At 41.8% G+C, this 26977-nt stretch overlaps 1 protein-coding gene across 1 annotated transcript in view; it reads left to right on the top strand.

Moving 5' to 3' along the window:
• EDC4 (enhancer of mRNA decapping 4) overlaps positions 1 to 26977 on the top strand; it is a 516382-nt gene that overhangs the window by 488399 nt on the left and 1006 nt on the right. The window contains exon 27 of the mRNA XM_088470908.1: positions 20885 to 21048. Within this exon, the coding sequence (XP_088327034.1) occupies positions 20885 to 21048 (164 nt within the window). The remainder of the gene's footprint in view (positions 1 to 20884; positions 21049 to 26977) is intronic.

Genomic DNA, 26977 nt, shown 5'->3' on the forward strand with positions numbered 1-26977 from the left:
GTATACCTCTCCATTGGTTAAGGTATATGGTGTCCTACCATTCCTTGGTGTTGCTGTAGTTGATTTAGAGCAGATTGTAATTCTATTACATAGGCATTGTGTGTGACTGTTCGCTAGCTGCTGAGTGACACTATCTTTTATTTCTGTCAGTTGTAACTATCACTGTTTTATCTCACCATCCTCTTGGGGTGGAGGCTTTCACATTCATTAAGATTTTGTGAAGGCTGTCACATAACCTTGCGATTATTGCTTTTATTTTGAACATGTCAAAAGATAAAGAGAAACAGGAGGGGGAGCCGTCTGGGCTGGTTTCATGTAACCCATATAGGGCTTATGTGTCCCCTCAGGACGTAAGGGATGGTCTGTGTGTTGTCTGTTATAAAGAGCCACCTCACCAGTCCAATTTTCCTGTCCTTGGACAAGAGCCATCTTGGGCCTCCTCTTTGTCCCCGGTTGTGGATCGTATGGTTGCTCCAATGATGCCTCCTTGGTTGGGGTGTACACTGTATGCTATGTTTACACTACCTATGAATCCTTCATGGAAGGATGTGTATAGCCATTCTAGTCAGTTTGGCACCATCTAATGTTGATAACAGATGGGTAGTGACTAAGGTGCCTAAGCGCAATTTCTCTTTTTATCAGCCTGCCCAACATATGGATTCAGATGCATCATCAGGAATTAGATGATGCACAAGATTCCTTTCCAGGATCTAGTCCTGGGAAGGGGGATCATCCGTACACAGTGGATGTTCCTTCTTTGTTGAGGGCGGTTAAATCAGTCCTAGATATTCAGGATTGGGAACCAGCTCATAGTAATAAGGCTCCAATGTTTAATCATCACTGGAAGGTGGTCTAAACAGAGTTTCCTGTATCGGAACAGCTCACTGAGCTTATCGAGGAAGCATGGGGGTAACCGTGATAAACAATTTTGACGATAACATCATTGTCTCCGTTCCCACCTTCTGTATGTATTAAGTGGGAGATACCTCCAACTGTGGATGCTGGGGTAATGCATTTTAATCAGAAATACTACAGTGTCTTCTCTGAAGGATTCCACAGATAAAAAGATTGAAGCCTGTCTTAAGGCAATATTTTAGTCATCTGGAGCTGTTACTCATCCAGCTATGGCTGGAGCCTGGGTAGCCAAAACTGTTGAACAATGGTTAGGAGCATTGGAAGATTCTCTAACAAATGCTACCGGAGAACAGATGATGAATATCTCCCACATACAGGAAGCGGCTTCCTATCTGGGAGGAGCTGCAGTGGATGCTGGAATTCTAACTTCTCGAGCATTAGCAGCATCAATAGGACATGCAGGCCCTTTGGTTAAGATCTTGCAAAGCTGATACAGGATCAAAGAGGGCGCTGGAAGTCTTACCTTTCTATGGAAAGGTACTTTTTGGAGCAGAGTTGGATAACATAATTACTACTCTGGTGGCTTCAAAGTCAGCAGGTCTGCCATCTACGTCAAAGACTAGATCTAGGCAAGTTTTTCTGTCCTTCCATCCTCAGGGACGAGCAAAGGTACAGGCTTCCACTATGCCAACTAGTTTTTCGCAAACCAAGTGACAAACTAAGGTCTGGCCCAGCAAGACATTCCAGCTTTTAAGCCGCACAACAAGCCCTCGACCTATTGGAGCGAGCCTCCTCCCGGGGGATCCCAGGGTGGGAGGCCGACATTTTGGCCTTTCGGGAAGCCATTCTCTCCCCACTGCAGGCGGGAGTAATAATCCCAGTTCCTGTGTCGCAACAGGGGAAGGGGTTACTACTCCAATCTAGTTCTGGTTCAGAAACCAAATGGGGCGTTTTGCCCTATACTAAATCTAAAGACCCTCAACAGGTTTGTCTATGTACCCAAATTCCGTATTGAACCTCTCCGGTCAATTATTTTGGCAATGGAGCCAGGGGTTCACATGGTTTCCCTGGATATTCAGAATGCATATCTGCTTGGTCCTATTATACCATCCTACCAGTAATTTTTTACGGTTTGCTGTCTTTCAGCAACATTACCAATTTCAGGTTCTACCCTTTTGCCAGGCTCCCTGGGTATTTACCAATGGACATGAAGGTATATCTCAGGCATCAGGGAATCCGAATACTGCAATATCTGGTCGACCTTCTAATATTGGCACAGACTTCGGTGGTTTTGCAAAACCATCTTCAACTGACCATAGCCTCCTTATAATGGCATGGCTGGATAATCAATTGGAAGAAATCACTTTCTCCAACACAGCAGATGGTACAGCTGGGAGTGTTTCTGGATTCTCAGGCACAAAGGGTGTTTCTACTGGAGGCTCTGTTCCATTCTAGGCCTCTGCAAAGGGTGTTATCTCCAGGTGGAATGGACAGCATGCAAGAAATATTTATATTATGTAGGATTCAAGTATTTTTTGATTTAGCTGCAGTGTGCTGGAGGGCAAATTCCTTTTTTCTGGAATGGACAGTGTCCCAGAGGATCCTTCTCACTTCAGAGGTTAGTCACTCCCTCCTGTGATGGCTGAAAAAGGAGCATTCAAGCAAAGGGTGCCGGTTCTGTATTGCAAATTGGGTGTTTCTCACCAGAGATGACAGTCTTCGCGGTAGGGGGCAGTGACAGCTCATCACACCTTTCAGGGAAGTTGGACAAATCAGGAAAGTCTGCTAAAAAAACTTTCTGGCACTGCGAGCAGTATACAAAGCACTTGTCGTGGCACAGGTCATGCTCCAGGGCAGACCTGTTCATATCCAGTCTGACAACGCGACTACAGTGGCCTACCTCAATCTTCAGGGAGGCACAATAGGTTATGTAGACTTTCTAAGTCGCCAGGACATACACGCCGGAGAGTGGTCTCTGTATCTGGGAGTGTTTCAGCTCCTGGTAAACAAATGGGGTCTACCAGAGATAGATTTCATGGCATCGCGCCACAATCACAGGGTCCCTATGTGCGGGTCCAGGTCTAGAGACCCATCAGCGCCAATCATGGATGCACTGGGATGGGGCTTCAAACTGGCATATCTCTTTCCTCCAATTTCTCTGCTCCCAAAGGTTATCAATAAAGCAGATTTCCTAAGTTGCCAGGACAGACACGCCGGAGAGTGGTCACTCCATCCGTGAGGGTTTCTGCTCCTGGTAAACGAATGTGGTCTACCGGAGATAGATCTCATGGTGTCACGCTACAACCACAAGGTCCCCAGTTACGGGTCCAGGTCCATGGACCCATCAGCAGCCTTCATGGACACACCGGCAGTAAGATGGGATTTCAAGGTGGCGTATCTCTTTCCTCCGATTTCTCTACTCCCGAGAGTTCTCAGGAAATTCAAGCAAGAAGGCTGAACCATAATACTGGTGGCTCCAGACTTCATTAGTTTACTGACATACAGATTCTGTCATTAGACAGTCCATAACCTCTTCCTCTATGGCAGGATCTGCTAACGCAGGGTCCCTGCCAACATTCGTACTTGCTTTGACGGCGGGGCTTTTGAATCTTCCTTCCTAAAAGTAGAAGATTTTTCCAGTTCTGTCAGTTAAACGATGCTTAGGACATGGAAGCCTGCTTCTGCCCACATCTATTACAGAGTTTGGCATTCTTTTTGGTCAATGGTGTTCCCATAGGAAATATGATCCTAAGGTGTTCAGGATTTCCAGGGTACTGGCTTTTCTTCAGGCAGGGTTAGACTGTGGTCTCCGTCTGGCCATTTTTGAGAGTACAGTTTTCTGCACTGTCAGTCTGGTCCAGAAGAAGATTGCTTCATTATCAGATGATAGAATTTTTTCCAAGGAGTTCTGCGAGTCCAGACTTCTTTTGTTCATCCGGTAGCACCGTGGGATTTGTCTTTACTTCTTAAGGGGCTACAAGCTCCCCCATTTGAATCTCTAGACTCTGTAGATTTGACGGGTTGACAGTGAAGACACTTTTTCTTCTCGCTATGTCTTCTGCTTGCAGAGTCTCGGATTTGGCAGTGCTGTCTTGTCACTCCCCATTTCTTGAATTTTCACCAGGATAAAGCTGTTCTTTGTACAAAGGGAGGGTTACCTTCTTAAGATAGTATCCTGTTGTCAGGTGAATGAAGAGATTGTTGTTTCAGCTTTTCAGGCTCCAGATATTTCTGTAGGTGAAGCCTCCTTGGATGTAGCTTGTGCTCTCTGTATCTATGTGCAGCGTACAAACTCTGTTAGAAAATCAGATACTCTTTTTGTATTAGAAAAGTATTTGCAGTGGCATTTAGAGCAGGGGTGGCCTGACTTTTGGACTCCGTGATCTACTTTAAAGCTTAAAACCTTTCGTGATCTAACGAGCCAAAAACGGGGGCGTGGTATGCAAAAAAAGGAACGTGACCTCACAGGAAGGGACTTGGGGGTCTGTCCTGGCGAAATCACACATAGTATCCCCAATTCAAATTACTCCATACAACATCACAATCTTATTCACATTGCACCACATAGTAGTGTCCCTTATTCACGTTACGACACAAGGTAGCGCCCCTTATACACAATGCCCACAGTAGTGCCCCTTATACAAAGATCACTGTAGTAGTGCCCCATCTGCAATGAACACTGTAGTAGTGCCTCCAGTAGTAGTGCCCCTAATGCAATGCCCCCGCATTAGTAGTACCCTTTATGCAATGCCCCCGGTAGTAGTGCTCTTTATGCAATGCCCCCTGTTTTTGAGACACTTATGCAAAGCCCCTGTAGTTGTGAATATTATGCAATGCCCTCTGTATTAGAACCCCTTATGCAGTGACCTTTTTGCAATGCCCCCAGTAGTGCCCTTTGTGCAGTGCCCCCAGTAGTGCCCTTTGTGCAGTACCCCCAGTAGTGCCCATTGTGCAGTAAACCCAGTAGTGCCCTTTGTGCAGTAAACCCAGTAGTGCCCTTTGTGCAGTGCCCCCAGTAATGCCCCTTGTAGTGCCCAATACTGGTGCCCCCTCCCCTGTGCATTACTTACCTGGCCAGCGCTCCCGCGTAGTCGTCTGCTGCTGGCTGGATCTAATTAGATCCAGCAGGCACTTCACATCATGGGAGACGCGGATGACGTCACCCACGCTCCCACACACTGCATCACTGGGAACGCTGGCCTTTGAAGCGATCAGAGGCTTCTGTAGTCTCTGATCACTTCAGAGGCCAGCATTCCCAGGAACTGCAGCAGGTTGGTCGCGATCTACCGGCGGGAGCTCCGCAATCTACCGTTAGATCATGACCGACCTTTTGGCCGGCCCTGACTTAGAGTATCATAAATAGCACATAAACAACATATAAATTATAAATGTATTAAAATACCAAACAAATAAATTATAAGCTCCTGGGAGTTTAAATTGGATATAATTCCCATATTAATCAATAAGATTCCAATACTAGAGACAATGTTGTTTGAATAAAAAAGGAAACGCAATATAAAATTGCAATCTCAGATGGTAAATTCGTATTCAGTCCTCTTTAAATAGCAAGGATAATTAGTTATAATAAATTATCCACATTTCTGGGGTAGAAAGAGTCACAGTTCAGCTGGAATGTTTATCCATATGTTGATTAGATGTATATAGCTGGTTAAATTTGTAGGAGAAAATCCATTACTACTCACTGCAGTAATGTACTCCTTTCTGAGCTACTGTCTGTCTTAGATGATTAATGGCAATTCCAGTGTTAGGCTACTGGTAATGCACAATGCCGGGCCGTGGATGGAGCACAGGGGGAGCCGATTCTAAGTGGCCTCTCTGAGTGTGACCACTGGTTTCCCACGTGAGTCTGAGCCACACTGGACCTCCACAAACATGATCTCCATTTAGCTGTACTAGTAACGTTCCAGCAAAACTAAGTATACACACACACACACACACACACACACACACACACACACACACACACACAGAGTCAGGTGCATAAATATTGGGACATTGACAGAATTTTCATATTTTCGCCTCTATTCACCACCACAATGGCTTTGAAATGAAACAAACAAGATGTGCTTTAACTTAAGACTTCCAGATTTAATTTGAGGGTAATTACATCCAAATCAGGTGAACGGTGTAGGAATTGCAACGGTTTCTATATGTGCATCCCACTTTTTAAGGGGCCAAAAGTAATGGGACTACCAACTCAAAAGCTATTTCATGGACAGGTGTGGGCTATTCCCTCGTTATTTCATTATTAATTAAGCAGGTAAAAGGTCTGGAGTTGATTCTAGGTGTGGCATTTGGAATCAGTTGCTGTCGACTCTCAATATGAGATCCAAAGAGCTGTCACTATCAGTGAAGCAAGCCATCATTAGGCTGAAAAATCAAAACAAACCCATCAGAGAGATAGCAAAAACATTAGGTGTGGCCAAATCAACTGTTTGGAACAGTCTTAAAAAGAAAGAACGCACCGGAGAGCTCAGCAACACCAAAAGACCTAGAAGACTACGGAAAACAACTGTGGTGGATGACAGAAGAATTATTTCCCTGGTGAAGAAAAACCCCTTCACAACAGTTGGCCAAATCAAGAACACTCTCCAGGAGGTAGGTGTATATGTGTCAAAGTCAACAATCAAGAGAAGACTTCACAAGAGTGAATATAGAGGGTTCACCACAAGATGTAAACCATTGGTGAGCCACAAAAACAGGAAGACCAGATTAGAGTTTGCCAAACAACATCTAAAAAAGCCATTACAGTTTTGGAACAACATCCTACGGACAGATGAGACAAAGATCAACTTGTACCAGAGTGATGGGAAGAGAAAAGTATGGAGAAGGAAAGGAACTGCTCATGATCCAAAACATACCACCTCATCAGTGAAGCATGGTGGTGGTAGTGTCATGGCGTGGGCATGTATGGCTGCCAATGGAACTGGTTCCCTTGTATTTATTGATGATGTGACTGCTGACAAAAGCAGCAGAATGAATTCTGAAGTATTTTGGGCAATATTATATGCTCATATTCAGTCAAATGCTTCAGAACTCATTGGACGGCGCTTCACAGTGCAGATGGACAATGACCCGAAGCATACTGCAAAAGCAACCAAAGAGTTTTTTAAGGCTAAAAAGTGGAATCTTATGCAATGGCCAAGTCAATCCTCTGACCTGAATCCGATTTAGCATGCATTTCACTTGATGAAGACAAAACTGAAGGGAAAATGCCCCGAGAACAAGCAGGAACTGAAGACATTTGCAGTAGAGGCCTGGCAGAGCATCACCAGGGAAGAAACCCAGCGTCTGGTGATGTCTATGCGTTCCAGACTTCAGGCTGTAATTGCCTGCAAAGGATTTGCAACAAAGTATTAAAAAGTGAAAGTTAGATTTAGGATTGTTTAGTTTGTCCCATTACTTTTGGCCCCTTAAAAAGTGGGAGGCACATATAGAAACCGTTGTAATTCCTACACCGTTCACCTGATTTGGATGTAATTACCCTCAAATTAAATCTGAAAGTCTGCAGTTAAAGCACATCTTGTTTATTTCATTTCAAAGCCATTGTGGTGGTGAATAGAGGCCAAAATATGAAAATTCTGTCAATGTCCCAATATTTATGCACCTGACTGTATATGTGTATGTATGTGTGTATATATATATATATATATATATATATATATATATAATATTCCAAAAAAGAGGGGCACTCACCAGGCTTGTAAAAAGCCTGGTGAGTGCCCCTCTTTTTTTGTCTTACATAATTGGTGGAGTACTGCTCAGGACTCCATTGGTGAGGTGGACACCCCAGCATTTCTCCCAGAGACTGTGTTTGATGTGAGCGCTGCCTTTTCTTATTATTTATATATATATATATATATATATATAAGTAATGTATAGGGTAATGGCGCCAATTTAGGTGGAATACAGATAAACTAGAAAACCAAATGTGAAAAAATAAATGGTATGTACTCCCTATAACTAAAGGGTGTCAGTTGAACCAAATGAAATGGGGCATTGGATATGCACTTTAATAATATAGGAAAGTGTATAAGGTCTTAGCGACTGGCGTACATGTGTTTGTAAAAATATAGTAAATTGTGAATATGATGTGCAGAAAAGTGCTATGCAGAACATATTATTATTATTTTAATTATCCTTTAATTATATGGCGCCACAAGTGTTCCGCAGCGCCTTACATAGTACATAGAACTAATAGGTGAACAAGAAACAAGTAACATACAGTACATTACAGTACAGGACAAGGACACAACTTATATACATTGCTGAAATAGTGATTAAAGCACTCACAATAAGCTGCCGGGTATTGGCGGTCCCGTGTTAGGTGCCCTAATGGGGAGTAGAGAGTAGAAGAAAATGTAAAGAGAAGCACATGAACATTGTAGGCGTATCAATTTTAACAATTTTATTCAATAAAACTAAAATATGTAACATAAAACGTCACATAAGAATAATGATCCTCCACTTGCTCAAATGGGCTCTAAAGCTGGCCATACACCTGCATGATTTCGGGCCGATTGCCCGATTTTCGATGAGTCATAAAATGGATCTTGTGAAAATCGTGTATTATTTTAGTTTGATGAGATCCAATGCACACTCCCGCAGCTCCTATAATCGGATGTGCAGCACAGCTTGTCCTTCGTATCCTTCAGATCGCGATCCATCGTGCAACAATTCAGGTCATTTCAATGACTGTTTCCCTTATGAGCCTGTGAGACACAGGATCGATCTTACAACAGATCATGTGCTAAGAAAAACAACAAACATGCTGCCGGGACTGCCAGGGAGCTCTGGGGAATCGTATGATGAATCTGATCTTATGCTGGTCGTGTAGGTGTCTGGCCAGCATTACACTGCCCTTAGGTCTGTGTAGTCCCCTGTGCAAATAATTCATACAGTGAAGTGCAAAAAGTCCTATAAATATTGCAAATGTCCATTATGCATAATAAATATATATATATATATATATATATATGATAAAACATATAAGTTAAACGATACAAAGCAATTGATAATGAGGGCACAGGATAATTGATAAAAAATCTTAGTAAAATGTTCTAGAAACACTATAAAAGATTTAAAAGGTTCCAAAATCACAATAAATCATATGGTGCTTATTCTGACTCAATAACCAGGCTGTAAGTGTAAGGCCCCTGAGATAATTCCTCTGTGTATATCTGTATTGAACCAGTACTTACACCAAGAGACTTTGTCAGACAGTGTCAACTCAACTAGTAAGGCATGTATGAAGAATAGAGATGAGGGTTTATTTCAAGCTGATATTCTTGTAATTATTCATAACATAGTAGGTGAAAAGATGATAGTGTACCAGAGCTCAACAGGAACAACTGCAAGCTAAAATGGCAGACATACACTGAGATAGAGACAGGAAGAAAGGAGGGCTGATGACATCAGATCCTAGCTACAGAGAATCAGGAAGGACAAGATGCAAAGACTTGCTATAATAACATGACAGAAACCAAACCGCATATGAAACACACATATCGATGGACATGACGCTCCCCGTCTGAAATCTTTAGATTTCACGATAAATCAAACATTATAATGTCCTTAAGTGATCTCCAGAATTGATCTTGGGACCTGTAATCTATAACAGAAAGGACATGTTAGATCAAGTTCCAAATAATAACCCATCTTCGGATTGGGGAAGTCGCAACTTGCAAACACTTTCACCAACCCACAGTATAATCCAAATAATGAAGTATCGATGGTATATCATAGCTGGAAGTTTGTGGTAGAATACTCTAATGATGAGCTGAATATGGTGGCCAAGTCCTTCTTTACGTGATATCTTCTTTTGGAAGAAGAAGCACTAGTTCAGTGATTGGATGGAGGAAAACTCGTGCAGAGCCTCTTTTGGCCACTTTGACCTCCACCTTACGAACCTTTCCATCGTCACTAGGAGCAACCTTGGTTATAAGACCCATTGGCCATTCATTGCGATGGGCCTCCTTATCCTTCAAAAAGAACAAGGTCACCGATCTGGAGGTTGGGTTTTGACATCTGCCGTTTGTGACGACTTTGAAGCATGTGTAAATACTCTGTCTTCCAGCGATGCCAGAACACATTGGACAGGTGTTGAACCTGTTCCTACTGACGCTTCTAAATGTCACTGTGGTCTAAGATTTCAGGAGGTATTGAAGAAGCTCCAATCTTCTGGGTAAGAAGAGTGGCTGGAGTAAGAATAGTTGGAGAATCAGGGTCTGAGGATACCGGGACAAGTGGTCTTGCATTGATTATGGCAGATACTTCTGCAAGAAAGGTAACTAAAACTTCATGGGTGAGAGATGACTTGTGGTTCAGCAACATCGAATCGAGGATTCTGCGTGCGATTCCAATCGTATGTTCCCAGGATCCTCCCATGTGGGATCAATGGGGGGATTAAAAACCCAAGTGCACCCATTGTTAAATAAGAAATTGCCTAACTGCCATTCTTTGCAGGCCCCCACAAAGTTAGTACCACAGTCGGACCTCAGTTGTTTGACAGGTCCACGGATAGAGAAGAATCTTCGGAGGGCATTGATGAAACAGAAGTGATTGAATCTATGGATTCTTCCTATGTGTACTGCATGGATGCTAAAACAGGTGAACAACACAGCCCACCGTTTGCTGTTTGCGGCTCCACCACGGGACCTTCGTGTAATGACCAACCATGGACCGAAGACATTCACTCCAACATAGGTAAAGGGCGGGTCTGTACTTAGACGATCTGCTGGATGATCTGCATTTGTTGCTGTTCCATTACTGGGTTTAGTTCAAAGAGTGCACTGTTCTTGGACAGATTGACTCCCTTAGCGATCTTATCAATTTTCTGACAGTATACTTCTTGTTGTATAAACCGAATGAGAACCTCCTTTGCCTGTTCGAGATCTGCAACTGTAGGATGATCCTTAAAGATATACCAACCATGACACTCTGATGAAGTGTCCTTTGAAAAGCAGTGAACAATGTGGATTAGGCGAGCGGAGGCTCGCACTAACGATGTCCAACTTGAGAAACGCTCAAAACGATGTGACTTCAGCTTCAATTTTGTAGTCACGGTAGTGTAGAGTGAGGAGCTTGTGGGCCTGATTTCTTTGTCAGACCCTGGATCGACCAGCCCATAGTTGGTATTGGTAGGAGGTAAACAGGGATCATCATCATAAGAATCTTGGAGGTGACAACCACATGTCACAAAGACTAGATGCTAGTGAAGGTCTTGTTCCGTGATCAGCTGGATTAAAGTTAGTGGCGATGTGCTGCCAGTGCTCAGGAGTGGAGAAACTTCTGATGCGCTCTACTCTGCTGCTGATGTATATATAGAATTGTTTAGTTTGGTTGTATATATAACAAAGCACGACTTTGCTATCTGTGTAGAATGCAAATGAATCAATTGGAACATCCATTTAATCTTTTATAACTTCAGCAATTTCTACTGCTAGCACAGCTGCACAAAGCTCAAGTCTTGGTACAGAGTGTGCAGGTCTTCGGGTTAATTTGGCCTTACCCATGACAAATCCACAATGTAGTTTGTTGTTGGTTTTTAGAGATCCTCAGGTAGGTTACTGCGGCTATGGCTTCAACAGATGCAACTGAAAAAATGTGGATTTCTCTCCTGCGGGCAGCTGAAAGGGAGCTGGGAGTATAACAGCGTTGAATTTGGAATTGTTCTAATATCTTCAAAGAATTCTTCCACATCTCCCACCTTTGTTGTTGCTCAATAGGTAATGGAGTGTCCCAATCTAAGTTCTCTTGGTAAACTCTCTCAGCAACATCTTGCTATGGATCGTGACTGGTGCTACAAACCCAAGAGGATCATAGTTACTGTTTGTGACAGATAGAACTCCTCATTTGGTGAAAGGTTTGTCATAGGCTTTTACGTGGAATGTAAATATGTCCTGTTTGATGCCCCAGAGTAAACCTAGGCTGCGTTGTATGGGAGGAACATCAGAGCCAAGATTAAGATCCTTCAAGTTGGTGGCATGATCATCAGAGGGAAATGCTTCTAATACCCTTTGGCTGGTGGGGATAATCTTGTGGAGCCTGAGGATTGCTACTGAAAGCATTTCTTGTGTTCTGGTGAGAAGATCAATTGCCTCTTCACTTGTGGGTAACGATTTTAGTTCGTCATCAACGTAGAAGTTCTTTTGAACAATATGACGCACCCTCCTGGGCTGTTCTCTTGAGTCCATAGATTGCTACCGCAGAAGAGGGGCTGTTGCCAAATACATGCACCTTCATCGGATAATCTATGACTACATTGTTGTCCTTGTGACATAAGAACCTCAGGTAGTTCCGATTGTCTTCCCTGACTACGAAGCGATGGAACATTTGCTGGATGTCAGCTACTACTGCAACAGGTTAATGTCTAAAACGAATTAGCACTCCTATGAGGCTGTTGTTTAGGTTTGGCCCAGTAAGGAGCAGGTTGTTGAGGGAGACGCCTTCATACTGAGCGTTGGAATAAAAAATTACTCTAATTTGGTAGGGTTTCCGCGGGTGATACACTCCAAAGGAAGGAGGGTACCAGCATTCTTCTTCCTTTACTGGTGGTGCATGTTCTGCGTGATCTCTGTCAAATATGTTTTGCATGAAATCCACAAAATATTTCTCCATCTCTGGTTTCTTCTTTAGGGTTCGTTTTAAAGAGGAAAATCTAGCAACTGCTTGCTGTAGATTGTTTGGTAGTTTCACTCTTAGAGAGCGAAAGGGTAAAGGTGCTACCCAGCTGTTGGTATCGCCCTGGGTGAAATCTTTGTCCATTACCTTGAGAAATTCTTTATCTTATCTTGCAGATGCTAACTTGTTGTTCTCACTCGTTGAATTGAACACTGTTGATCCAAGACTGTCATCCCAAGACAGGACTATGTTAATGTTATCTTGAAGGTCATGCTGCAATTTACTGCTGTCCAGCCTTTCTTTCACCCAGAAATGATGTGGGCATGACTGAAAATGAGTGCTGCGACCATTAGGCAATATATTTGTTTTAAATGAGGATATCCTGGTAGGCTTCTTCATCTTGTCTATACAGACATTGCCTATGATAACCCAGCGTAGATCAAGACGTTGGGCAAACGAAGCATCATTTGGTCCATTGATCTGCTGGCATACTTTATGTACCCTGAGGATGTCTCTACCAAGCAGAAGTAAGATCTTTGCATTTTTGTCAAGGGCTGGTATTTCATTGGATATAGGCGTAAGGTAAGTGTGATGAAAAGTGACCTCTGATGTAGGAATCTCCTCTTTGTTGGATGGTATCTGGTTACACTCAACAAGTGTGGGTAAGGGTATCAAGATTTGTCCATGAGAGAAGCTACAATCAGTCCACTGGCACTTCTTCCAGAAACCTCTGTAATTCCACTACAGGTACCCAAGGTGTAAGGGTAAACATCTCCATTTAAGTTAAACAGATCAAAGAGTTCTGGTCTTGCGAGTGATCATTTGCTCTGGTCATCCAAGATGGTGTACACCTTTTAGAATCCTTTCTGACTGTCCCTTGGGGTATACATTGCCTAGACATATCTTTGCACAAGACTTGTCACAAATGTCTTCCCCACAGACTTTAGTGCATGAAGAAGATACAGTAGTAGGACTTGCTGTTTGATCTGCATTCTCCCCGCCATGCTTTGGTGCAGAAGGGAAATGTGCAGGCAGTGTAGAATTGTATTGAGATGGGTGAAATGCTTGCACGTTGTCCTCACAGCCGCACTCTATGCACTTAATAGGGGTTTTACAGTCCTTAGCAAAATGTTCAGTAGAGGCACAACATCTGAAACATACCACAAATTTCCTTAGAAGTTTCCTGCATTCCTGGAGAGGTTTCTTTCTGAAGCCAATGCATTTCTTGAGGGGATGAGGCTTCTTATGAATGGGACACAGGCGATTGGGGTTTTCAATCATTTCGCCTTAGCTGCTCTTGTCAGGAGCTGATGTTGGAGTGTGCAGGATTTCAGTCTTTTTTTACTGACACTGGACCTATGTGGTACTTGTAGTTAGAGCGTGGACTGTCATACTTGGGAGTAGGTGAACCAGAATGACTTGACTCACTGTAGGAGAAGCTTGGGTCATTCTTGGATTCTGCGATGTTCCTGATAAACTCACAGAAATAGGAAAAGGGAGGCAAGGAGACTAGATTTTCCCTTTTGTATCTTGAACCAAGTGTAGTCCACTTTTCTTGAATACCGTATGGCAGCTTGGAAACTATTGGGTTTACCCCATGAGCTGTGTCTAGGTAACTGAGGCCAGTTAAGTTAGTATCCTTTTTGGACAGGTGGAGCTCAAAGAGTTGGTCACAGAGCATTCTCTATGGCTTCAGGACTTCCAAAGCTTCATTCTAACCTTTCCCAAGCAGCAATGAGGCCTGCCGCAGGATTATCAATGTGAATGGATCTGAGTCTCTTGACACGTTCTGTAGACTGTGGGCCAAGCCACGTGATTAGCAGATTGTTCTTCAGCAGCAGTAATGCCAAGATCACTATTTGCCGTTCTGAAGGCACATTTCCAACCTCTGTAGTTCTCAGGCTGGTCGTTGAACCTAGTGAGGCCGGTCTTAGTAAGTTCACAGCGAACCATGTATCTTGCAAAGCCTGACATGTCTGTTTTCTCTGACTTTGGGCAAGGAATTGCTGGCTGAGTAGTGCTGTTCATGTTATTTGTTGTGTTCGGTAGACATTCAGCCTAAGACCTGGTTTAAAGTCCATAGGTCTTGCTGCATGTGGGACTGTGTGGTTGCCAGGGACCTGGTGACTTACTGGCATATTGGTTTGCGACCAGGTCTTTGTATATTGGGCTGTTGAGGTGTTGGGCCTTGGTGCACTGTGGTGTGTGAAAATGGATCAGGATGACGGAAGTGGTTGTGAATTGTACTGACCTTGGATGTGGTGTGTTGCATAGGGATCTGAGTCCCTTTGTTCTGGAAAAATGTCCGCACTGTTAGGAATGTCTGCAGCAACCAGGGGTTCACTGTTTTGGCTTAGGATGTAGTCTCTTGTGCACTTAAGAGAATCCTCTGGATCCACTTCACTTAAACTGATGCTGTCCCTTTCACTTCCACTAGCAGCTTGTTCCAAAACCTTTAACTTTACCATTGCTGTGGCATGCTGACATTGTTTCTCTAAAGCTTCTATTTCTGCCCTTTCGCGCGTTGCTCTGGCTTCCATTTCTGCCTTTTTTTTGTGCAAAGTCGGCTTGTATTTTGGTAGTCTCTGCTTTATAAGTTGCTCGCTGAGCATGAAATATTTTGAACATCGTGACTTAGATGATCGTTTTGAACGCCTGGTGAACACAGAAACATGTGAAGTTGTTTGTAATAATTGTGGGGTTCTTGCCACTGTCCTAGACTTAACTTCACGTAATAAAATGTCTCGATCCAAATTGAGATGATTAAAGTTTTGCAATTCTTCTAACGAATCCTTAGCATTACTTTTTTTCAGGATGCTTACATATTCCTGGCTTTTCACTGTGTAAAGCTCATATACTGAACAAAGCTGCCCTACGGCTCCCTCTAGTGGTGACATCAGAAAGCGGTTGAGAGAGGGTAGACATGATTTATCAACTTTTGCCATAAGTTTAGGACATCGGAAGAAAGTTCATGCTCCCTACCTTCAAGATTCTCTTTAACCTTCCATGTAGGCTTAGCAGGGCTTTTAGACTGCAGGTTGAGATCCAGTACTTCTCCTTGTTCTGATTGTAGATATTGTTCATCTTGAACAGGCTGTGCAGTGTTCCCTTCAGCCATGATATCACACAGGTAGAATGGATCTGAATAATACTGGAGTGAGTTTGTAGCTTGCTAGAAGAATCTATGCTGTAGTGTGTAGCTGCACACACTGATTTCTATTTACACTGTAGGCAAGCTTTTTATTGACTTTGTATCTGCAGAAGCTGCAAATGGCTTACTGGTGTATATAACAGTTTTTATCAAAATCTTTTCACTATTCTGACTCAATAACCAGGCTGTAAGTGTAAGGCCCCTGAGATAATTCCTCTGTGTATATCTGTATTGAACCGGTACTTACACCAAGAGACTTTGTCAGACAGTGTCAACTCAACTAGTAAGGCATGTATGAAGAATAGAGATGAGGGTTTATTTCAAGCTGATATTCTTGTAATTATTCATAACATAGTAGGTGAAAAGATGATAGTGTACCAGAGCTCAACAGGAACAACTGCAAGCTAAAATGGCAGATACACACTGAGCTAGAGACAGGAAGAAAGGAGGGCTGATGATATTAGATCCTAGCTACAGAGAATCAGGAAGGACAAAATTAACAAGATGTAAAGCCTTGCAATAATAACATGACAGAAACTAAACAGCATATGAAACACATATATCGTGGGACATGATAGTGCTTATCTTTAGTAGTTCATTAGGAAAGAGACAAGTTCCCAATGCGTTTCATCCACCAGGGACTCTTGATGAAGTCAGTCAGTGTGTCCTGTTGGCCTATTTTCAATGGGAGACCTGTAGCTGTAGCTCCACCCGGCCCATTGTTAATCCGGCCCTGAGTCCTGTGCCTCAATATAAACATGCATAAAAAGTATTTTACTGGAAACTCCTGCAGCTGTGCATTGCCTTGATATGTAAATCCTGGTGCAAGTATGCAAATTTTGTATATATTTTACGGGGGGGTGTATAATGTGTTGAAATGTATAGGTATATGAAATAAGTAAGAAATGAACTTTAGCAATATACAGTATGTCAAAGGTATTTTGTTTTATAAGGCCAATAATGTCATTTGGCACAGATTGTTCTTGGAACATTTTCACATAGTACTGTAAGTGTTAGTGGTAATGACTGTCCTGAGATCAGCAAAGGCAATGTTCATTAAAGCTTTTTCATTGAAATGCGCACTAGAGGTCTCCTGTTTGTCTTTGTGTAACATGTACAGCAGGTATATTTGAGGAAGTAATATGCCAATTTTATTACTGTTTAAACCACCTAGATAATTAGATTCTGTGTGGTAAATATATGAAATCAGGAATGTAATTGATCAGTTTCTGTGAAATGTGAACTGTATTTATTTTTTGGGAGACCATTTCCTGATTTATTATCTAGTCTTAGGGTTATATTTACAACCCGTTGTATTATGTTATCTTACTATATAAGGGGTTGATGTGGCTTTGTATCCTTTGAACTTCAAGAAGGATTCTACTTCTGTGACATCTGCATGCTGTATTAACAGCTTGCTTTAAAACTCCTGCATTAGTCAGATGCGCTTCTCCATTCTCTGACTGTACTTGATTGCGCCCAGTGTCTCCAAGTTGAAACCCACTGCCAGCTAACCAACCAGTGCAGACTGGTACTTAGGGGGGTATTCAATTACAGGCGAAATCGGCTGATTTCGCAGTCATTGGCAAAATCGGACGTCCGATCGGCCGATATCGCCAACGACAGCGAAAAAGCCGCCGTTTTTCGTCTAAAAACTGGAGAAAACTTTTCTCCAGTCTAGGAAAAATGTGCAAAAAATGGGTAAAAATTTGGGTATTTCTTACAGAACCATTTGGACAGCCCCTCTCATAATACTTTAGCGAAAACATTTTTTGTAAGTTGCGTACTTTGGCCTAAAAACGACCGCTGATATTTCGGTCAATTTTTTTGGTTTCCGTGAAAAATGCGTTTAACGTATTGGGTCTGGTATTTCGAAGGGACATAAGGATGCACCAAGTGTTTTAAAGATCGCACAAAGGCCTGCGCCAGCCGCCTGCGATGTTTAAGACACTTGGCGCATCTTTATGGCCCCTGAAATACCAGACCCAATACGTTCAACGCATTTTTCAGGAAAAAATTAATACATTATACCGAAATTTCAGTGGTCGTTTTTCGCCAAGGTGCGCAACTTTTTTTTTTGCTAGAGTATCATTAGGGGGGCTGTCCAAAGGGTTCTGTAAGAAATACCCACATTTTTACCCAAAAATAGGGATTTTTCAAATTTTTTCCCCATTTCTCAAAATGGAGAAAAGTTCTCTATTTTTACAAGAAAATCGGAGATATCGACGAAAAATTGCCGCTAATTGAATACCTCCCATAGTGAGGGACTTGTGAGAATTAGCTGACACCAACCAGATGATGTTGAGCAGTATGTCCATACATACCCAGAGGTAGCCAGGCCAGAAGTATGTGGTTACAGATGGCGGTGATAGGAACGTGTGTGGAACAAATGGTTCCAGGTGCTGGTGTAGGAGACTGGTGATGACAATGAGTTTACCCGCCTACTACACAATTGGAGGAGTTAGTAACATGTGTTTACTGCCTGTGAGGGAGAGTCCCTAGGATTTGTGAAGTAAGCCTACTCAGGGACAAATAACAACCTCTATTCCAACAGTTTCAAAGTCTGTGATCACATGGCAGATCGAGGTCATCTGTTCAGTCAGTATATTTATTTTTATGCGGTATCCCCACAAATTACACGTACTCCTAGCCTAGTTTTTTTTTTTTTTCTTAGAATACTGTGTATTTTCAGAAAATACCATTAGTCGTTTTACTCATTTTAATAATAAAGTTATTTTTCCATCCAAATGGCCAAAAAAGTGTTTCTTATTGAAATTACAAGAAAGGGAAACCAAAAGCACACCTGGGTTTTTTTTTTTTTGTCTTATAAACACCACAAAGAAATACTGTGTTATAAAAATATTGGTGCAGGGTGTGCCCCCATAGACCCAGGAGCCCGTGTGCATGGCACACCCTGCACCCATTATAGATACGCCCCTGTTGTAACCCTCCCAACCATGTTTTGCCAATAATTCACCTTTCCATAATAAAAAAGGTTTCTATGTGTAGATTTTTTTCTAAAATCTGCACTTGAAATGAAAAGGTTTTCGTTTTTTTTTTTAAATAATCGCTTTCAATTGAAACACTTACTATATGTAGGAAGAATGTGGTAGCCCAACGAGGCCTACCATTTTATAAACTAGTCAACTTACCGCATTAAATGAGGGACCTTTTTTTTTTTGACACAAGATGGGGAAGATAAGTGCTATAGATTCTGCCCCAAACTGTGGAAAATGTTGGGGGGGGGGGGTTTTGTGTACTGTTTCAGTTTTTGTCTGGTGATCAAACAGTAACTATTAAGGGGGAACATTGTTGAACATTGAAAGAGGAGCCTCCCCTTTTTCAAGATGTGTGTGTGTGTGTGTGGACTTGTATGGAGGAGATGTGGCACAGGAGTGTCCACCAGTTAGTGGGGACAATGTAATTAATTTATTGGAGGCGCTATACAAAACGTTGCAAAGGACAAATGGGGTTCATTTAAAGCTGGGTACACACTGATAGATAAATCGCCTATTCCATTAAACAGGAGATATACTGTATCTATAGTTTATCCCCAGGTGTGTACAGTGGATATATATGTGAACGATGTCCGATCTGCTGTGTAGCATAGCAGATGGCCGATATATCAGTCATCTGTTGGTGTGCACGGGCGACCCAACGATCGCCCGTACACATTCTGCAGGGACCCGGCGGTGATTGACAGCTTAACTGGGCAGGCAATTTAAATGCCCGCCCAGTTGAGCTGTCAAGCCCAGCACATCTGGTAGACAATTTCTAAGTGTGTATACACTTACCAATCTTTCAGCTGACACTTTGATCTAGTGTGTACCCAGCTTTATGCAGTTTAGCTGTATACAAGCCCCACTCATCCATGGCAGCAAGGGTTTTAAATTATTATGGTACATATCACACTACCCATAATTTAAAAGCTGATGACTTGCCTTTTCAAAAACACTGTACACATGGCAAGGCAGAACCAGGCATGCTTTTCCAAAGATATTCTATTTGTCCACTTATTTCCAAAAAGGAGCAATAAAATCTCCACTGGTGTCTTCTCAAGGCCCATGAGTCAAAATTGACAGGCCATATAGTTATTAAAGAGGCCATTCAACAGCAGATCACTTTGGAGTCTACTCTTATTAATTATTTTGTTCAAGCTCCCTTCAATTTCAAGACAATTTATTTATTTGTACATTCCAAGCAGACCTTGCATTCTTCTTTCCATGGGCTTTATTGTAGATCTACTAGTGCACAGGTTCTCAAACTCGGTCCTCGGGACCCCAAACAGTGCATGTTTTCCAGGGTTCCTCACAGAATCACAAGTGAGATAATTAACTCCACCTGTGGATCTTTTAATGTGTGTCAGTGGGTAATGAATACACCTGTGCACCTGCTGGGTGACCTGCAAAACGTGACCTGTGTGGGGTCCTGAGGACCGAGTTTGAGAACCAATGAACTAGCGTCACAAGGGTGTTTCACTGATTTGGTCTAATTCACAGATTAATTTAAAGCAATCCTTATTAAATTGGTAATAAAAATATCTGGATTTCCCTGAAAATTTAGTCTCTGATCATAACGCACTTTTACTTCATAGTAGACCAGTGTCTTCTCATTGATGCTATCAATTGCTCCTATCAAAATGATCCTGACCCTCAAAAAAGCTGGATTTTGATCTCTTATATGCTCATGATTCTAAGCCTAAATGCCTTGTTAATACATTTTAATCTGTTTCCAAAGGAGTTTATATTTGTGATGTAGAGAATCTGTAGAAATGAGTAAGAAAAATTAAGATGAGATCGCTTTTGATTATTCATTATATGTTGACTGAAAAATGTATATGCTGCTCAATTAAAATTGGCTGCAAAAGAAACTGTTCCGCACAACAGTATAGGTCAACGTTTCAGAATTTAATCTTTCATCAGTATCCTGATGAAGCCGGCATCCCGACCAAGCTACAATACCGACTGCTCTAGGTAAATAACCTGACCCTCCCTCCCGGGTGTCTAAACCTAACCTCCCCCCTAGTGCCTAAACTTAATCCTTCCCCTAATCCTGCTGCTTACTTTCTGGATGCTGGCACCGGTATTCTGAGAAGTGTTGGAATTCCGGCGTCTGCATTCTGGACGCCGGAATCCCCGCTGTCTAGATTTTGAACGTATCCCAACTATATAAATATAAAGTCATATATACCTAATTAACTATCTATTGTATTTGTTTTTTTTTCTATCCTGACAGGCTCTGACTGCCTCTGATCTGAATCTGATCCTATATGTTTGTGAAACTGTAGATTCCCAACAAGTTTTTGGTCAGCACCCCTGCCCTCTTACTCAACCTGTCCTGCTTTCACTCATCCAGCAGCTGTCTTTTGACTTGTGTACCCGTACAGAACTCAAACTTAAGTAAGTCATATCTAAGTAGAACAAATTATACTGTTTGTTTTTGCTTTATGCAAGCTTCTTTCTTTTTCCAGCATTGGACTGTAATCCCCATGTTTGAAAACTCAAAAAATACAACTTGAGGAACTGCGCTAGAAAATAATATTGTATATTATCAAACTGATATGACAGAAAAAAGTTTATCAAGACATATTGAATAAAATATATATATTTAATACACGCTAAATTCATATAATAAACTGTATAATGCACAGGGATAACAAAAACAGATTTTAATGTACAGGTCAGAAAGCTCCACTGCCAACTGTGAATGATGTGTATAGATGAACTCTACGGCTATCCGCTTATTGAATAAACTGGTCTCTGGGTGCCTATTTTCCACTGATGTGTTTCACCCGCACAGGCTTTATCCTATATCCTTAATTTCTTTGATAAAGCCTCAATAAATGTGAGCGAAATGCATTTGAAGAAAATAGGCATGCCGAGACCATTTCTTTCCATAAGCAGATTGCTGCATAATTCATCTTCTCAAACAATTCATAGCCGGCAGTGGAAGTTTCAGATCTGTATGCCAACACGAGAAGAACCCGCCACGTCTACAAGCGGCAACTTGAAAATCCCGAGCCGGGTGGTCACCTGCATCGAACCTGGGAGTTGATTAAACAGCTGGAGTTCTATCTGGTAATATATCTTACATCCTGCTTTGTCAGTCCAGACCTGTGTATTATCACAGGTACAGGAGTACACTATTCTCTGGGACTTCTAGTTCCACAAATACTTTTTCATTAAGTATCTACTACTGAAAGGTACATTCATAGAACTATCAACTTTACTAATCATTACAATTTACAGTACATTGTTGATGTGGATTGTAATCACTGTGTATTTAACAGGTTTTTATTATGAATTTAGCTTGCATTATAGAATTTTTTATTCAACGTGTCTTGACAATTATTTATGCCATATCCGTTTGATAATATATAATTTATTAGCACAGTTCCTCAGTTTGTATTTTTGGAATTTTGTGCCAGACATAATTTGAACTAGAAGATTTATTTATTCCCTAATTTAATATTTTCATTTTGAATTTTTCTATAAGGTATTTTTTATTAATTTATTTATTTTAGTGCCAAGAGACATTTGTTTCCCCATGTTTAAAACAAATCTAGTGTTAATATATTGCCCAATATGGGGGCGTGGTCTGGCAAGCAACGGAGATAGACATGCTGTACACAAGTTCCTGCTAGTCTCCTCTATTTCCTCCTTCTCAGACCTCCTGGGGACCCCTACCTTGCCCCACACACACACACCCTGTACTTCCGGTTCACGAAGGCGAGAGTGGTGTCTACCTCCCCATGGGTTGTGGCCCACCTACCCTTCTGCAGCCAGGCCTCGACTTCATCCTGCAGCCAATGTTGACATCTGCGGCTGGGGGACACTGAAGATCCCGACTGCCCAGGACATCTGAGTCCACCGCTCCCTCCCCACATTTGAGACTGGACCACTGGACCTCCGCGCTGCAACGTGGTTGCTTCTGTGCTAGCTCCAGGGGTAGCTATCTATGTACTCCCTCCTGTCTCCCTGATCTCGGCGGCCATTGTTCCCGGATGGCTAGGTCCCGCTGGTCCTGTACCCAGACCCCTGATGCCTCTACCAGGGACCTGCTAAAGACCCCTCTGCCTCCCTTTCTAATGGGCTGTGGTTAGTCCCAGATCCCCTCTTCACCTTCTACTCACCCCTGATAATCCTCCCCTCCCCGCCCCTACCTCCCTCTTGTGGCAGACTTTTGTAAGTTTATGATATATTGTCCATTTTATGAGTGCTGCTCATTGCATTTACTGTCACTCATTATTTTGATATATTGTGTTTTATTTTTCCCCCGCTATTTTCCCCCCCCCCCCATGTGACTGTTTGTCACTAGCTCACAGAGGCCCTTACCTGTTTTGTATTATGTAGTAGATTCGTGTCTTTTATATTTGTCTTGGCGGCTGCGATATCATGTCTGGCAAAGGACAGAAGGCTTCAGCTACCACCACTCCCTCTATGTTTACAACCGGATCTAAACCAACACCGCAAACCGTGGATCGAGCTGGGTCCTTTCCGCCCGATTCTCCTCCTGAGTTGGATATTGACCCATCTATACATGCTGTCCTAACCACTTTAGTGGACGAGATTAAACTGACAATTCAACAAGAGCTCAAACGGCCGGTGGACAATTTCAAATCTGAACTCACCTCTTTAGGATCGAGAACAGATGTTTTAGAATCTAAAACGGATGACCTCCGTTGCTATCGGAGTAGTGGACAAGGAACTTTCTCTCTTAAGAACTGAGGTTAATGACCTCAAAGAGAAACAAGAGGACTTGATCTCGCAGGAAAAACCTTAGGATTCGGTGTGTTCCTTTAATCCATCACCACTGCTGCTTTGCCTATTTTTCTACGTGACCTTTTCAAACACATTCTCCCTGATCTCCAAGACAGTGATCTTCTTTTAAACCACCCCCTGGGCAACAACCAAAAGATATTGTCGCAAGACTACATTATTTCTGTACAAAAGAGAAACTTATGACTGCCACTAGGTACACTACTAACTATTGCCTATAAAGACATGCATATCCAATTGTTACAAGACTTAGCTCCGTCTACCATACAGAAAAGAAGAGACTTGCAACCAATCACCAGGGTGCTTCGGCAACACAATTTGAGATACTGGTGGAATTTTCCCTTCCAACTCCAGCTCTTAGCAGACAACACAACCCACACAGCTAAAACACTTGAACGAGGCCAGAAGCTTCTTGCAGACCTGGGTATTCTCCCGGAACTAGCTCTGTCTGCCTCCCTACTGGGATCTCCTAAATCTTAACTATGCTACTTGTTTACCATGACTGGCACTTCACTTGTCAACAGTAACTGTTTAAAAGATAGAAAATCAATGCTGTGTTGTGGTAGTAAGTAACTTGAAATTTGTGTGATTACTTGAACTAAATTAATAAATAAAGTCAATATTTTGGCCCTTTTGACCGTTTAATCTCCTAGTTTACAAAGAACAAACTCTGTCATATAAGATTTTGTAATGCTGGTTTCAACAGAGTTAAGGACCCAAAGATAAAATGACTTTTTTTAATTAATTGTATGTGTATTGTCCTGTTTTTCCTATTTAGATTTTTATATACTACAATATGGATGTCTCCTTTTCGAAAATGTGTTTCATCTAGGTTACATGTTTCATTAACTCAAAGACTCCTTCATTGGAGTCTCTTTTAATCTTCCCTCCAATTACAATTTCCTCTGAGCCTGATTAACTAACTGGCTCAGGATCCTTAACAGAACCTACAGGAAATGGGCCACATTGTTCTTCCCTCTCCTTAATCTCTTGAATTGGATATGCAACAATAATCATTGCAGCTATGGAGTCTACTACAGAGATCATTTCTGAAGTGGCACTAAACTCATAGTCTGGGTCTGCTTGGTCAACTACATGCTATGGCTTCACGTTGCTGTCAGAATCAGGCGAAACCTCAGCAGTCACAGCCTCATATGCTTAAGTTACAGGGCCATAGTGTCAAATTATTCCACAGCTTACACCTTATTTTCCAATTGACCAAATGGGTCCAGTTATGCTAATTATTCTTGGGTCAGGTATGCTGGATTCTTCCTCTTGAGCCTTCCCCCCCAATACAGGAAACTGAGCAGTTGCTTCTCCAGGAGAGGGAAGAAGCTGATGCACAAGGTGTCTCTTGACATCCATTCCATGAAACCGGTTGAGTGATGGAGAATCATTTGACGACATCATAACTTCCAGTTTGCACTCCTCAGCAGCTGATACCATATGGGACAACGTGAAAAGGGCTGTTGAGCATGTAAGAGCAAGTGTTTCATCACAGCTATTTCTGAGACTTTCCCTAGGGGCAGAAACTGTTGTAAGCAATGCTTTTCAGTTTTAACTTTTGACACTAGTCCATCCACTTGGGAATTACCCATTTCTGCGCTGCTGCTATGTCCTTGGCATCTTTATAACACTGAGACACTGGGCCTGATTCTAAGGTGGGAATACAGCTGGAGTGATAGGCAGCATAACTGTTGCATGGGACGTACTGTAATACTTAAGATGGCATCATCATTTAAGAACAAGAAAAATGTCCTGGAATTGTCAGTACTTTAGATTCAAATGTCTCATTAGCTACAAAATACAGTAAATTGACTATCCACATAAGGAGCACTTACATAAGAATATTAAACAATTTATTACATATAAATGAACAGTAAAACTAGAAAAAATAAATACATTCATATAAACAGTATATAAAAGATATACACACATAATAAAATTCAGCTGGTAATTTAAGCGGTAATTGCTCTCATGTAGGTTAAAATACAATCTAAATAATGGATACACCTCTGCAGTAGGTGTCTCAAGTATGTGTCAGTGTTAAATAACCTGTGCTCCAACACTTCTGGTAAAGAGATGAATAGGTTTGCGATCTCTATTAAGCTCTTTTTATTTGTTGCTGTAGTATAGATCAAGGTGCCAAACAAGGTGTAAAAAATGAATGAATATAGTCTATCACACCTGAGTAGTTGATGTTAATACTTGAGCTGGAACATAATATCCATATAGCCACTCTTATTTTATAATATATAGCAGATATTTTCATTCATATAAGTGGACAGTTTGTAGCATAAGATCAACAATGCATGTTTCAGCCCTGGTAGTTTGAACTCATCGTCCATATAAATACACGGTCATAATTTTCAACCAGTATCAGGATGAATGTGACTTACCGCCGGCCGGCTGATTTTAGACAGAGCTCCGTGATTCCCGCTGTTCCTTCATACTGCGATCTCTATTTCCAGAAGGCACCCGTTCTAAAGCCAGAGGGTAGTTGATAATGGAGCAGGTAACCGGCATGAGAGATGTATGGAGACCCTTACACCTTTCTCCGCTGCCAGCACCTATACATGGCTCGAGTTCCTAAGCTGCCTCAGCCCTTAGGAGAGCTGGACATCGGTTGGGCTGCAGCTGTCATCGAGCTTTGTCGCTGCATCAGGCTGGCATTTGGGGCCTGACCCTGACCGAATGATCCTTGGGTACAACTAGTAGGAGTGGCTAGTGACAAATTACTGGCATAAATTGTTACAAAAAGCTGTCTACAGGATAGTATTACGTGTGTATATAAGATAGTGACAAAGGTGTGTATACAGGATAGTGTTACAGGTGTGTATTTCCATGTTACAGGTGTGTCTACTTCCGTTGTCATGCAAACCCACCATTTTCTAGGTCTGTGATTAGAGATTGTCCTTGCAAAATTTTCAGTTTGAAAGATTGCTTGGGTGCATACTGTCTCAGCTAGGTTTTTTATCCTTCTAACATCTTTAAATGTACCATTACTTCCTCCAGAGAATAACAGTGTGGTTACTATGCAACACAATATTCAGCATTTTTCTCCTTCATACATACTGCTAAAAAAAAATCTATGGCATTGGACTTTAGTAAATAGAGCAAAACAATCTAAAAGAAATACTAGTATTAAAAATGGAAACTGAAAAACTGATGCTTAAACACTGACAGTCTGTTACAATTTTAATGCTTTAGATGTACTAATATGACACAAGCATATTTTACAGCTTTGTGTATACAGTACATGTATTTGTGTGTGTTTAAGTAAACACAAGCATGTATTTTAGGGACACATTTACATTTGGAACCAACTGTATGTCATAGCTTGCACCGTAAGGAAACCAATATAATCTGTTTTAACTGATGTCTGTACTATACTTTGATTAATTTCTATGTAACTTGAGAAGCCTAGGGTCTTCGCGTCTAAATGTTCACCATTTGGGATATGTAAATAACACTAGTTAATGCGACTATATATGTATATATCAATAAATTGAAAGCACTATAATGGAAGGTTTTGAAATGCTTGAGTAAA

The sequence above is a fragment of the Taudactylus pleione genome, unplaced genomic scaffold (genome assembly GCF_031769625.1).
Source record: "Taudactylus pleione unplaced genomic scaffold, aTauple2 ptg000106l, whole genome shotgun sequence".
Classification (NCBI taxonomy): Eukaryota; Metazoa; Chordata; class Amphibia; order Anura; family Myobatrachidae; genus Taudactylus; species Taudactylus pleione.